The 14,502-nt window shown below is 47.3% G+C and overlaps 2 protein-coding genes across 2 annotated transcripts in view; both read right to left on the minus strand.

The window, feature by feature from the left end:
- The window catches only part of Tmem50b (transmembrane protein 50B), a 39,657-nt gene extending 39,228 nt beyond the window's left edge, over window positions 1–429 (minus strand). Inside the window, exon 1 of the mRNA XM_005375687.2 lies at window positions 360–429. The gene's annotated coding sequence lies outside the window, so the exon portion shown is untranslated. The remainder of the gene's footprint in view (window positions 1–359) is intronic.
- A 12,618-nt stretch (window positions 430–13,047) lies between these two features.
- The window catches only part of Dnajc28 (DnaJ (Hsp40) homolog, subfamily C, member 28), a 2,677-nt gene continuing 1,222 nt past the window's right edge, over window positions 13,048–14,502 (minus strand). The window contains exon 2 of the mRNA XM_005375686.2: window positions 13,048–14,235. Coding sequence (XP_005375743.1) covers window positions 13,056–14,207 — 1,152 coding nt within the window. The 5' untranslated portion in view covers window positions 14,208–14,235 and the 3' untranslated portion in view covers window positions 13,048–13,055. The remainder of the gene's footprint in view (window positions 14,236–14,502) is intronic.

Consider the following 14,502-nt stretch of genomic DNA (forward strand, 5'->3'; position numbering starts at 1 on the left):
GGAGGGGCTGCGCGGTAACGGGGCGGCAGCCTCGCGCTCCTCCTCAGGCCCCGGAGGCGCGAGCCGGCGACCGGCGCAAGGCGAGGGCGCCGGTGGGGCGGGGCGAGACGCCGTGCGGACGGTAGCCACCAATCAACGCGCAGCAAGTGTCCCCGCCGGGGGCGGGGCATGCCGCTAAGAGGAGGGGCGATAGGCCAGGAGGCGGGGCTACAGCGTTGCGGAGCGAGGCGCGACGCGGTGCGCTCCGCGGGGACCAATCGCTGTGAAGTAAGCGGCCGACCGGGGGTGGGGCTCCTGGGGGCGGTGTCGGGACGCTTGGGCTCCACGGGCCTCCGGGAGCGGTGGTCCAGAGACCTCACCTCCCGGTTCGCTGTTCTGTAGACCGTTCTCTTCGTCCGGCAGTTGCCACCTTCGAACTCCCACCGCGGCCTTTGTGCACGCGGACTTCACGTGCAGCATCTGTGAGCTCACACGCCCACGCCTACAATAGGATGGAGCCTCCTTTGCCTGTTGACGGCCTCCGCTCCAAGAAGGGGCTCAAAAACCAGGGGTCTTTAGCGATGCCTTTCTGTAAATCCCCCTGTACAAATGCTGCACACCTGTAATCCCAGCACTCGGGAGGCTGAGGCAGGAAGATTGCAGTGAGTTCGAGGCCAGCCTGATTTACATAGCGAGACCGTGTCTCAAAAAAATAAGTACATCAAAATAATTTTAAAAGAAAAGAAACGGAGTCCTAGAAAAGTGGAGCTAACTCACTCAAGAATACTTAACTGGTACTGGTGCCTGAGATCACCAGCATAACAGAATTAGTCTTTTGATTCTGACCTGACAATTTTTTCCATCTCTCCACCGAGATTTTTAGCTTTCTCAGAGACACACGTCTCTCTACTTGTCTCCGTTAGAGATAGGGCCTCGAATTTTCAGCATAACTTCAGTAGTCATTGGAAGTCCTCAATTTCCTACAAAATACAAAATCCCATTTCTGGTTTTGGGGGAAAAACACCGTGTAAGCACTGGTATATCCAAACCCAGATCATCCCATGTCAAAACCAATGTCTGAGAGACTAGTGTGGGAGAGGAAAAAAACGCTTTTCCAATACATATATGAAAAAAAAAAATGCTCAACATCTTTAGCCATCAGGAAAATAAAAATCAAAACCACATTGAGGGCCAGGAATATAGCTCAGCAGTGTAAATGCCTGCCTGGCAAGCACAAGATCCTGAGTTCGATTCCTGGTAACCCCCTCAAAAAAAACCCACATTAAGAGTCCACCTCACCCCACTTAGAATGTCTATAATAAAAGAAACAAATGCTGGGGCTGGGGATTTAACTCAGCGGCACAGCTCCTGCCTGGCAAGCGTGAGGTCGTGAGTCAATTCCCAGTACCAGAAAAAAACCAAAAAAATAAATAAACAAATCCTCAGGAGGCTGAGGCAAGAGGATCACTGCGAGTTTGAGACCAGCCTGGGCTACAAAGTGAGCTCAAGGCCAGCCTGAACTGTATAGCGAGACCCTGTCTCAAAAAGACCAAAAAAAAAAAAAAAAAAAAAAAAAAAAAAAAAGAAACACATGCTGACAAATGTAGAGAAAAAGAAAGATTTATACACTGTTAGTGGGAATGTAAATTCCTACAACCACTATGGAGAACAGTATAGAGACCCCTCAGAAAACTAAAAATAGAATTACCATATGATCCAGTTCTACCACTCCTGGGGACATACCTGCAGGAAGCAAAATCAACATAAGAAAGAGGCACCTGCCACACCCATGTCTATTGCAGCATTATTCACAATTGCCAATCGCCAAGATATGGAGTCAGCGTAGGTGCCTGACTATAGATGAACAGTAAAGAAAACAAGGTGTGCATGCGTAGTATGGAGTATTATTCAGCCATGAAGAAGAACAGAACCTTGTCATTGGCAGAAAAATAGACTGAAAGGCAGGACATCAGCTTGATTAATATAAGTCAGACACAGACAAGTGTTATGGTTTAGATCAAGAATGTCCCTCAAGGGGCTGGGGATTTAGCTCAGCGACAAAGCGCCTGCCTGGCAAGCGCAAGGTCGTGAGTTCGGTTCCCGGTACCAGAGAAAAACCAAAAAAAAAAAAAGAATGTCCCTCAAAACTGGGCATGGTGGCATATGCCTATAATCCCAGCACTCAGGAGGCTGAGGCAGGAGGATCATTGCAAGTTTGAGACCAGCCTGGGCCATAAAGTGAGCTCAAGGCCAGCCTGAAGTGCATAGCAAGACTTTGTCTCAAAAAGACAAAAGGTGGGCTTTTGGAAGGTGACTGGATCATGCGGAAGCGATAGCTGACTGGCTGTTAGGAGGTGGGCCCTGGGGGAAAGGCGAGTCAGGGGACGGGGCATGGCCTGAAAGGGTTCCCCTCTCCACTCTTTCCTGCCCCCGTGAGGTGAGGGGCTACTCCCAGGCCATTGGTTGGCCCACACCATCAGTGGCCTGACGTCTACCAACCATGCGCTGTAATCGTGACCAAAAATAAACCTCTCCTCCGTAGGCTTCAGGTGTCAGGTGTTGTGTCTCAGGGACAGGGAAAGTGACTGAAACCACAGGTATCACCTGTTCTCATTCACATTTGGGAACTGAGAGACAGAAAGAGGATCTCAAAGTAGAAGAGGGCTGTCAGGGCCAGGAAAGAGGGCCGGGGCGTAGGAGGTGGGGGCGAACGTGGCCCATGCATAATATGTGCCCGTGTGCAACTGTCACAGTGCAGCCCACAGTTTGCACAGTTAATACAGGCTAAGAAAATAAATGAGATAAAATAAGGTGTTCTTAAGTGGCCGAAGAAAGGAGAGGCAGGAGATTTGCTTGTAAATCAACTTCTGAGCTCCAGGGAGCTGCGGGATTACAGACACAGGTCAGGAATGAGGAGGGAGACACAGTCACGCATTTCCCACTCATGGGCGGAGATCTACCAGGTCTGGTGCTGCCCCTTTGGCTCCATTCATGGTCTGCTGTCCCTGGGCTTGGAGGCCAGTGGGTGTCTTCAGCCTTGAAGGGGGAGGAGAAAGGAGAGACACAGCTAGGTCCAGTAACCCCTGTGTTATAGTTTGGGACATAAGCATCTCTCAGATGATCAACATGTCTACATGCAGATCTGAGGAGAATTGGACCCATAAGTGAAGGCAGCAAAGGGAACAGACACAACATGAAGACAGAGGTTTCAAGTGTTCTCTTCCGGTTCTGCAGGCCCAAGGGAGTAGTCAGAATTTCCGGCTGAAGCAGCTTTCAAGTCCCTGAAAGGTAACCTAGGCAACCACTGCCACCTTAACTGCTACCCCGGAGCAACATGTTTTCTCCAGCACAGCTTGTGGGAGACCCATAATGTGTTGCCCTGCTGTGTGGCCGCCAAAATTAGTGATTTTTAAGTCAAATCAAAGCAAGTGAAGCAAAAAAAAAAGCAAGCAAAGCTGGAAAGTTTATTAAGGTTTTCACTTGGTTACCAATTATTATTACCAATGGAAATCAAACGCATTTGACCTAGGGATAAGGAAGTGAAAGATTCATGTCACATAATGATTGCAAAATTTTCCTGGGTCGTGTTACTCCTGGAAAGTTTACACATGTGCTGAGATCTAGGTACCCCATAGATGTTTGTTGGACACTTTCCTTTGAAATACACTATTTTATGCCAGGCATGGTGGCGCACACCTGTAATCCTAGCACTCGGGAGGCTAAAGCAGGAGGATCGTTGCAAGTTCGAGGCTAGACTGAGCCACAGAATGAGCTCAAAGTCAGCCTGAACTGCATAGTGAAACCCTGTCTCAAAAAGACAAAAAAAAAGGGCGGGGGAGGGGGGCTTAGGGATTTAGCTCAGCGGCACAGCGCCTGCCTGGCAAGTGCAAGGTCATGAGTTCGATTCCTGGTACCAGTAAAAAAAACAAAAAAAAGAAATACACTATTTTGCCTACATCCCAGTTGTGTTGGTTCGGGACTTATTTTGCAAGGTGAAACAATATAATACAGGACACATATTTTATATAATTATTTATAACAGTCACCCAAAGAACGATATACAAAAGCATACAGGAAATCTGTTCACACACCAAGACCAAGGAATCCAGCTGGGGGCCTGGATCCCACAGAAATGTCCTGCATGGGTCCAGCTGAATACCTAGGGCTCATAACAGTGCCTCCCACGAGTCCAACTGGAGGCCTAGAGCCCACAACAACGACTCATGAAGGCCTGTTTCACAGATCTGCGCTGGGAAGGCCCAAAGGTGAGTGGTGGAATCTAGAAAGTCTATGCCAGCAGGATGAAGGATCTGTGCTAGCAGGCTGAGGGATCTGCACTGGAGCCAGGAAGTGACACTCAGAAGAACCAGAGCTCCCCTGAAAGGTACCACAGCCATCCTCAGCAACAGTGAGGTCCTGAGCTCCTCCAATGATCAAGATGGCTGAGTTCCCATCAGGGAAGCCAACGCAACAAGCTCCTCCAGGAGACCGGCAGTGCACCATCTTCCCCTCTGGAGCCAGGAAGTGATGCTCAAAGTGAGAACCAGAGCTCCCCCAAAGTGAACCAAAGCTATTCTCAGTGCCAACAAGGTCCCAAGCTCCTCGCAGAAAGAAAACCGCCGAGTTCATCAGGAAAGCCAGCATGACGAGCTCCTCCAAAACAACCAACAGCTCCTCACAGCTTCTCCCAGCTCCCAACAGCCTCTCTCTGCTCCCAACAGCCTCTTTAGTTCCCAAAAGCCTTCCTTCCTTTTCTCCAGGTCTCCCTCTTACACTGCTGGCAACAGTTCCCAGGTGGGCCTCCCACACCCAGCACCACACTTACTCAGTTCAGCTGGGGGTTCTAAATTGACCACCAGTTGTAATCCACTACACTAGTAAACAGAAGAAAAGGACTGAAAGAGAACACCTCCATCCCCCGAAATTTCCACACACCCCCCCCCAAAACTTGTTGGAGTGGCTGCATGTGCATTTCTGCTTCCATGCTCATGGTAAAAACTCACTTGAACAGCTAAATTGCAGAAGAAAAGGATAGAAAGTGTGGTTTCAGTACTGAAAAAGGATGGATATGGGGAGACAATTGGAAGTTTCTATCAGAGGTGTTTAGTTGTTTTTTTGTTTTGTTTTTCTTTTTCTTTTTTTTTTTTTTTTTTTTTGAGACAGGGTCTTGCTATGTTCAGGCTGGGCTTGAACTCAGTATGTAGCCCAGGCTGGTCTTTGATTTGCAGTGATCCTCCTACCTCAGCCTCCCAAGTGTTGGGATTACAATTGAGCTCCACTACACCCGGTTCTACCAGAGTCTTAATCTCATCACTTTTTACAGTATTATTTCAATATTGCCCAAGGTGTTCTGTTTTGTTCTTTGAAGACACTATTACAGAAGAACCTCTGTAGGAAAATCTCTACCTATGAAGGAAGATGTTGCAGCTCTCCTGTCATTAGGGGGCACCAGCTCTGAGTTGCTTTTCAAGAAATGACTTTAGCTGAGCACGGTGGCATACACCTATAATCCCTCCACTTCGGAGGCTGAGGCAGGAGGAGAGACATGAGTCTGAGTCCAAAATACCAATCCTCTTGCCTCTGCCTTCCGAGTGCTGGGGTTACTGGTACGTGCCACCACGCCTGGCTGTTTTATTTTGTGTTTGAGACAAGATATAACTGGGTACTCCAGTCTGATCTTGAACTCACTATGTAGCCCAGGCTGGCCTCGAACTTGTGGCCTCAGCCTCCCAAGTGCTGGCATTACAGACATGCGCCACCACACCTGGCACATCAATAAATCTTAAATAAAAATCAGAACTTTCGCCAGGCATGGTGGCAAATGCCTGTAATCCCAGCACTTGGGAGGCTGAGGCAGGAAGATCGTTTTGAATTCGAGACCAGCCTGGGCTACACAGTGAGCTCAAGGCCAGCTTGAACTGCATAGTGAGACCATGTTTCAAAAAAAAAAAAAAGAATTTCCATTTATTATCATAGTAACACAAGAGTATATATAATTTGACTGGCATGTTTGTTGTATGTCAGAAAGTGTGCTAGGATCCCAGCACTCAGGAAGCTGAGGAAGGAGGACCATTGTGAGTTTGAGACCAGCCTGAGCTACAAAGTGAGTTCAAGGCCAGCCTGAATTGCATAGCAAGACCCTGTCTCAAAAAAAAAAAAAAAAAAAAAGAAAGAAAGAAACTGTACTAGATTCTTTCTTTTTGGTTTTTTTCCAGTACTGGGAACCGAACTCACGACCTCGTGCTTGCTAGGCAAGCACTGTGCCACTGAGCTAAATCCCCAGCCCCATCTTTTTGGTTTTTTGAGTTAGGGTCTCACTATGCAGTTTAGGCAGACGTTGAACTCACTATGTAGCCCAAGCTGGCCTCAAACTCATGGCAATCCTCCTGCCTCAGCCTCCTGAGTGCAGGCATATGCCACCACACCGGGTTAAACACTTGGGAGTTTGTGGATCTTTTTTTCAAGGGCGTAGTAGGAATTGAACTCAGGGCCTTTTGCTTGCCAGGCAGGCACTTATGCTACAGAGCTATCTCCCCAGCCCAACTGTGCTACATTCTTTACATCTCTTTAACACTCACAGGACCGTTCCTGTGTGAAGTTCAGAAATTCGCCCAAAGCCCGTGCCTCCCCAGGGGCAGAGCTTAGACCTAGCCAGAGCCCATGCTCTTTGTGCACTGCAGCCCAGTTTAGCTCTACTCATCCCAATGTTACTGCAGTGCCGGGGTTCTGTCCCACGGCGTTGAAGAATGAAACCATGGGTGGAGAAGAAAACTTCTTTAAAAGATAGAAAGGCAAGGAAGTAAGAACTATAAAATCAAGGAACTAAGCTCTTGCTAGCCAGAGAGGGTGCTGAGCAGGATGGCCCAAGAAGCTCTTTGTCTAGGGGTTTGTAAGGGGTTTAGAAGGGAGCTCACAGCCAGGCATGCAAGTGTGGTGGTGCACACCTCTAATCCCAGCACTCAGGAGGTTGAGGCAGGAGGATTGCCACAAGTTCAAGGCCAGCCTGGGCTACATACTGAGTTTAAGACCAGCGTGAATTATAGAGCAAGACCCTGCCTTAAAAAGAAAAGAAAAAAAAAGCAGCTCAGGCGATTGTGTAAGCACTATGATCTCTATCCTATAGGAGACTACATATGTTTTAGGATCCGATCTGTGACGTACTCAGTGTCCATGCAGGGCCAAGCACCCTGAGCCAATGGCCTGCCCGATTGCACTCTGGGGAGGTTCCTGACAGCCTAAGGCCACCTGGCAGATGTTTTTGTAAGATCCCTAGGGGTCGGGACTCAGCAGACTCCATATTGGGGCTTCTGTCCCTACTGCTTAGTAGAACCCAAACTCCTGTCTCATTAATTCCTGTTACCCCAACATCGTGGGATTCTCATGATCGCATCTGCAGCAGCAAAAACTCTCAGCTGCAAAAGGCAGTGAAAGGGGCTGGGGGTTGAGCTCAGCGGCAAAGAACCTGCCTGGCAAACGCAAGGTCGTGAGCTCGATTCCCGGTACCGGAAAACCAAAAAAAAAAAAAAAAGGCAGTGCCCGCTGCTCTGAGAATAACACAATGGCCACCCTGAAGAGCTGGCCTGGTGAGAAAACCACCCACGAGGCCACGACACTCTGGAAGGCCTGAGCTTGCCTGCCCTGCGACTCCCTGATGCCTTGTCTGGGCCAGGGACCCCACCAGGCGGCCACTGCCTCCTCCTCACACCAGCAAAGTGGAACCTCAAAGAGTCAACGTGTCGCTCTACACGTCTCACTCTGAACTCTTGTCTCCCAAGGACAAGGCCCACGGGCAAAGCTGAGGTCACACGCCCATTTCTGAGCTTATTTAAGAAAGTTAGGGATTTCTCCTTCAAAGGGCTGCGTGCTGTTCAGACACAAGGACATCTTCCCCAGCTGAATCGTGCATGCCACCATTAACACGGCCGTCTGACAGGCCACGGTCAGCCAGGCAAAGCACGAACGACGTGCAGCGGCTGCCCACTAAACCCAGAAAGCAAGGCTCGCTGAGAGCCTCAGGGCTCAACTGGGCAAACCACGATGTAAACTGAGTGCTGTGCGTGGGTGTGGCTCTAGGGTGTCCCCCAAAGCTCACTGCTGCGGTTTCGGCCCCCAGGGTACCATGACCAGGAGGTGGCACAGAGCCTAGCGGGAGCACCTGAGGCTCCCTGGGTGTCGAAGGGAAGGCGCAGACTTCTCAAGGGACCCTGGTGAGTTTTCGCGGGAGGGTTGTCGTGCCCGCCGGAGGCCTGTGTGCAGATACAGACCCTGGGCTTCCTCAGCCATGTGATATGCCCCAGAGGGCCCTCAGGTCCGAGCTGGCTCTTGCCAGTGCCAGGCCTTTGAAGCTCCAAAACTGTAAGCTCGATCAACCTCTTTTAGTCATCAAGTTAGCCTTCCTCGGGTGTTTAATCCTCTTAATACCGAAGGGATTAATACACGGTGGCCCGGAGGAAGAACTGAGAGGACCAGGCCTCGGAACCAGGCTTGTCCACAGGGTTCAAGGGGACCCAGTCGTCAACGCCAGGCCCAGCTGCCACTGGACCAAGCACTCACGCTACAGGCTCTTCAAGGACACCGTTGTCCGCTTTGCCTTTCTGTACCGGGCAGGTTCGCCCCCTCAGCTTGCAAGGTTTCGCTCTGTACTTAGTGTACTTGGTGTACAGTCCTGCCTCGGCCTCCGGGTGGGTGGTGGTCTGTGTCTCCTCCTCAGGGGCTGGGGCTGGGTGGTGCCCATGTGACTCATCAAGGAAGCATTCGGGTTCTCTCACAGGAATCCAAATCCTTCGAGATGGTCTTGGAGAGAGACCATCCAGATCCCTACTTTCCGGGATCTGGATCTGGGGGAATGGAGGTGTGGGCAGGGGATCTGGAGGTGGGAGGACGACGACGGGGGACTCGGCCGCCCCACGGCAGCTGGGAACTGGCTCAGAGGCAAGCTGGAGAGGGCCTCGGGAGGCTGTCTCACCACAGGGAGCGGCCTCCCTTCCCTGGCGCCTTGAGGGAAGTGGTGTTTGGGGGCTCCAATCTGCCTCGGCCAGTCAGGGCCAGGGTGATGGGGGCAGCAGTAACGTCAGTATCTCACGGCCTCATCTGAGGCTGAGGTGTCCATTTGTTCCCTTAGTGATAGATTTTTGAGAAGTCAGTGGAGCCGGGCGAAGTGGCGCACGCCTGTAATCCTAGCACTCGGGAAGCTGAGGCAGGAGGATCATTGTAAGTTTGAGGCCAGCCTGGGCTACAAAGTAAGCTCAAGCCCAGCCTGAACTGCATAGTGAGACCCTGTCTCAAAAAGACAAAAAAAAAAAAGGGAGAGAAGTCAGTGGAATGATGGATTCTCCTTCAGACTAATTAAATGTTGGGTGAACCAAACATTACCAAGAGGGGTAGGTGATACTTCTAGGAACAGGTCATCAGGGGCCAGGTGGCACTGGCATTTCCAAAAGGTGGCTGAGGCCCGATGAGGGGGACCCAGGCACTTGGCAGCAGGGATGTCAGGAAGCAAAATGGCCAAGCACTGAGGCAGGGTGAAGGGGACTGCAGGCCAGAAGGGCTGCCCCTAAGAACAGAGCTAAGTCACTGGGCCACAGTGACAGGGCAAATGAAGAGTAAAGTAACTGCTCAAGGAATTTCAGTTTTAGTCCCGTGGTACCAGCACAGCCACCGAGGCCAAGACCGGAGGGAACAGGAGGAGGGCAAAAGCCAGTCAGACTGCTGGGAAACAGAAGCCAGGGATCTGAGACGCGGGCCTCAGCCTGTTGGGCCACCGTGCTTGTTTTAGGGCCTGAAGAACGCAGTGTAGATATTGGGGTCATGAAAAGACTGGAGCCATGCAGTTTTTTGATGTGTGTCTACTAGTGAGTTCAAAAATCTCAATAAAGTCGGGCAAGGTACCAGAGGCCTGTATTATCATGCTGGGGGAGGCTGAAGCAGGACTGCAAGGTCCATTTCTCCCAGGGCAACTAGCAGGACTCCTTGTCAAAGTAAAACAAAAAAGCTGGGGATGCAGCTCAGTGGTAGAGTCCCCGAGGTTTGGTCCCCAGTACTGCCAAAATATAAAAATAAAATCAATAAATTATCACTGAACTGTAAAGCTGGCAGTTAAAATTAACAAAGGTCAATGCTGAAGTTAAACGTTCAATTACAATTCAGCAAATTCTGATGAACTGGCTCCACTCCTTTCTCTGGCCTAAAATTTGGTTAAATGAGTCTGTTTTCACATAAATGAATTTGTCCTCTCAACATGGACTGTGTGACAGTCAGATTTCGTATCATTAATCAAAAATATTAGCCGGGCATGGTGGCACTCGGCTGTAATCCCAGCACTAGGGATTACTCAAAAAGACAAAAAAAAAAAGACCAAAAAAAAAAAAAATTTAAAAACTCACATACTTAGGTGGTTGGCCAAAAATATGGTTATTATTATGTTTAGTTGTTTATACAAAAATGGACCACTGAATAACCATTAAAGTAACTTTATTAATACAGACATTTACAAACATAAAGTGCATTGTGCTGAAATCAAGTGTTCTGGCAACCTCATCTTCCCACTACCCAATACTAAAAATAGTTTCATTCATGTTTGCTGCAATACAATTAAGACTTTTACATCTAACTCTAAGTTTTCGCAAGTCACAGAATTACAGGCTTCTAAAATGTTTTGAACAATTTATTATTTGTAAAGCTGTATTACTGAGCTGAGTATGGTGGTGCATGCCTATAATCCCAGGACTCAGGAGGCTGAGGCAAGAGGGTAACTACACATTCAAGGCCAACGTGGGCTACACAGTGAGTTCAAGACCAGCCTGAGCTACATTGCAAGACCTTGTCTTACGCACACATACACACAAAGCTATATTTCTTATTGTTTACAATTTTATTTACAGTAATAAGTACTATTATTGTAGAAGCCAAATGATAATTCACTGAATTAAAAATTATGTCAACCGTTATGTCAATTATGTCATACATGTCCCCCTTATCTAAGCAGGAAGGCTTCAGATTTCCTTTTGAGAATGTAGGTTTGGGCTGGAAATATAGCTCAGTAGCACAGGCACCTGCCTGGCAAGTGCAAGGTCCTAAGTTGGATCACCGATACAAAAAAAAAAAAGAGAATGTAGGTGTATTTGTTCATTTAACTATCACACACTTTACAAAGTAACTTATTTTTTCAATAATCAAGACTTTTGGGTGCCATGTCTCTGAGTCACATCATGTTTCTGAGTCACATCTACACCAAAGCGTTCTATTGTTTTTTTCGGGGGCGGGCGGGGGGGGGGGGGATGCTGGGAATTGAACCCAGGGCCTCAGGCATACTAAGCAGGTACTCTACCACTGAGCCAGACCCTAGCCCCACCAAGGCATTCTACAAATAGACCAGCTGCTCTTCACCACCTTCTACTTCCTCTTAGATGGTCATTCAGTAGCAAAGCAATTATCCAAGTCTTTAAAAGTTAATTTTTCCCTCTCTTCATTCCTTCCTTCCTTTTGAGACAGGGTCTCACTATGCAGCTCAGGCTGGCCCTGAACTCATTATGTACCCCAGGCTAGTCGCAAACTCACGGTGATCATCCTGCCTTGGCCTCCCACGTACTGGGATTACAAGTGTGTACCACCACACCTGACTAAAAATTAGATTTTTTGAAAGTCAACAGGAGCCGACGATATAGCTCAGTGGCACAAGCGCCTGCTTAGCAAGTGCAAGGTCCTGAGTTTGATTCCGAGCACCAAAAAATAAATAAATAGTCAACAGGACACCATAATCTCCTGAATTTCAATCTCGTCATTAGCCAAATACAAATGCAGAAAATTCAGATACTGTATCTTGTCTTTATTTATTAAAGGGTCCCTAAAGCAGGTAAGGTCCTAGGACAGTAAACTGGATTTTCACATCACTCAAAAGCCTCTGACAGCCGGGCATGGTGGCGCACACCTGTAATCCCAGCACTTGGGAGGCTGAGGCAGGAGGTACGTTACAACTTTGAGGCCAGCCTGGGCTACAAAGTGAGCTCAAGGCCAGCCTGACTGCATAGTAAGACCCTGTCTCAAAAAAACAAAAAACAAACAAACAAAAAAGCCTCTGACAAATCTGATTTAACTGGGGGATAAGGAATTTCTAAATCATCTAGCTTATCTGATTGATTTCTGCAGCCAACGGATCATGAAGTTAGGCAAGAAAAAGTACAACCTACCCGTCTGGGGTTTTTGTTTTTTCATTCAGTACCCAAAAAGAAGGTCTTATAATAAAAAAAGTACAGCAACTCCATCAAACTAATTTCCTGATCTTAATCTTTCTGCCCAAATTGAAGATGTTCTAAAAGTCTTAAAACAGTTTTGAGCTTTACTAAGCTCAGGAGAACTGTAGTAAATTTGTAAAAAAGAAAGGTCATTTGGAGATTTAGCAGGTTACATGTCACCGTACTTCTTCAGTTTCATGCTTTTTGTTGTTGTTGTTTTTTGTTTTTTCCGGTACCGGGAATCGAACTCACGACCTCGTGCTTGCCAGGCAGGCGCTGTGCCGCTGAGCTAAATCCCCAGCCCCCTAAGTTTCATGCTTTGATAATACATATTTAGGATTTTGTTGTTGAAGAACTTGTGTTTAAAAATGGCAACTGCTTTTAAGTTATTAGAGCCTAAAACTACACTAAGACTTTTTAAATACCTTGTATGATTCTCAAGTTTGATCTCAGTTCTCACTCATTTCAGCTGACTACTGACACCTGAACTCTGCAGTGGATTAAACTGTCTCCTTTAGAAGTGAGCTCTCGGCCAGGAATATAGCTCAGTGGCACAAGCACCTGCCTGGCAAGTGGTAGGTCCTGAGTTCGATTCCCGGTACCAAGAAAAAAAAAAAGAAGTCAGATCTTTTCTCTGCTACACCCTTAGGAGCAGAGCTGACTGAAAATTTCTGACTCAGTTCCTTAGCTTTCGCACACATCACTGGGGCTGTGATCAGTTTTACGACAAACACAGAGGCACACAGGTCTCACATGCTTGTGGCAGGACAATTGGTCCCAGCCTCTTACATTTGATGGCAGCTGAAAATGAACGGGGTGGTACTAGGATAGCAAACACTGCAGTGGTCATAGTTTAATAAATTTCCACAGATTTATCCAGTTTAAAAAACCTGTCTTGACCCCAGGGGTTTTCTCTTCTGTCTGATTGCCATTTGGGCTTTCATCTGTGACTTCTTTTGTTTTGGTAAGAGTCTCATACACTTTCTGGGCTTTGATAATTTCTTTCTGTGCATCAAAATGGACCTTTTGCCTGGTCAGGATGGGAACAATTAAATTAAAATCATTAATTCTCTTGTTTAGTTTTCTGATGTTTTCTTCAAACTGTTCACAAACTTGGTTCCACTGTCTTTGTTCCGCTGGTGTCATTGGATTCCCAAGTTTTTTCCTAGACTCTAAAATGGTCTCTCGGAGTTGCTCAATAGTATCGCTTATTTCTTTTTGCATCAGGATCCATTCCGGTTGGTATCCATTATCTATCAATATTCTGTTCAGGTTGTGGGTCATGGGATCAATATAGGAGCAGCCAGAAAATTTCTTTAGAGGTTTTCCTTTCCCACTAAGATTGTCAAAGTCTCCTTTTGCCATTGATTCCTGAATGAGGTCCTCCACTAAACGCTCTATTGCTTGGGTAATCTTTTGTTCCCTGCTCTGTCTTACATCTTTAACCATTATGCTATTAGCAAAATGCTGCCTTTGCAGTTTCTGCTTTTGATATTCCATCACTTGCTCGGTTGCACGGTCCGCCCTGAATTGCCTATACTGCTTCTCTCGCTGACTTGGAGTCCCAAAGCCAACACCTTCAAAACTTAAGTAATGGCGGTGTTGGGGTGTATTATATTTAAAACTTTCTTCTTCTTCTGACTCTTCCACTTTATTCTGTCTGGCATTTGTTTGCTCTATCACATGCGAAAGCACATTCCTATAGGCTTCTTCGATCCTTATAAATGTTGCAGAGTCTGCGGCACTAGAGCTGCTGTCAGGGTGGTATTGCTTGGCAAGCTTACGAAAAGATTCCCGGACATCGTCTACAGAGCATCCTTCATCTAGGTTCAGCAGCCTATAATACTCTTGGATCTTCTTTTTGGATTTATGGGTTGATATCGTTCTACTTCTAATGACACTAAGACAGGAAGGCGTTTTCACTCGATCCAGAATCAGTGAAGAATTTATCCAATGAGTTCTTAAGATCTGAGCCATCATTGTGTACATTATGTTCATTATTGTACCCAGTGTTCTTAATAATGATCTATAAAACAACAACATGTTGGACAAAGTTGGATTATCAATTACTTTCTTACTTTCAGCATTAAGATAGGGTGTGATGACACACATTTTTTTCTGATGCTGCTGCCAAAATGCTTATAGCTATATTTTACTAATTTGGAGAAATGAAGGTTCATGAGATGATGTTTAGCTTTTTTTTTTTTTTTTTTTGTCTTTTTGAGACAGGGTCTCGCTATGCAGTTCAGCCTGGCCTTGAGCTCACTTTGTAGCCCAGGCTGGTCTCGAACTC

This window comes from Chinchilla lanigera, unplaced genomic scaffold (assembly GCF_000276665.1).
Source record: "Chinchilla lanigera isolate Chin_1 unplaced genomic scaffold, ChiLan1.0 scaffold00006, whole genome shotgun sequence".
NCBI lineage: Eukaryota > Metazoa > Chordata > Mammalia > Rodentia > Chinchillidae > Chinchilla > Chinchilla lanigera.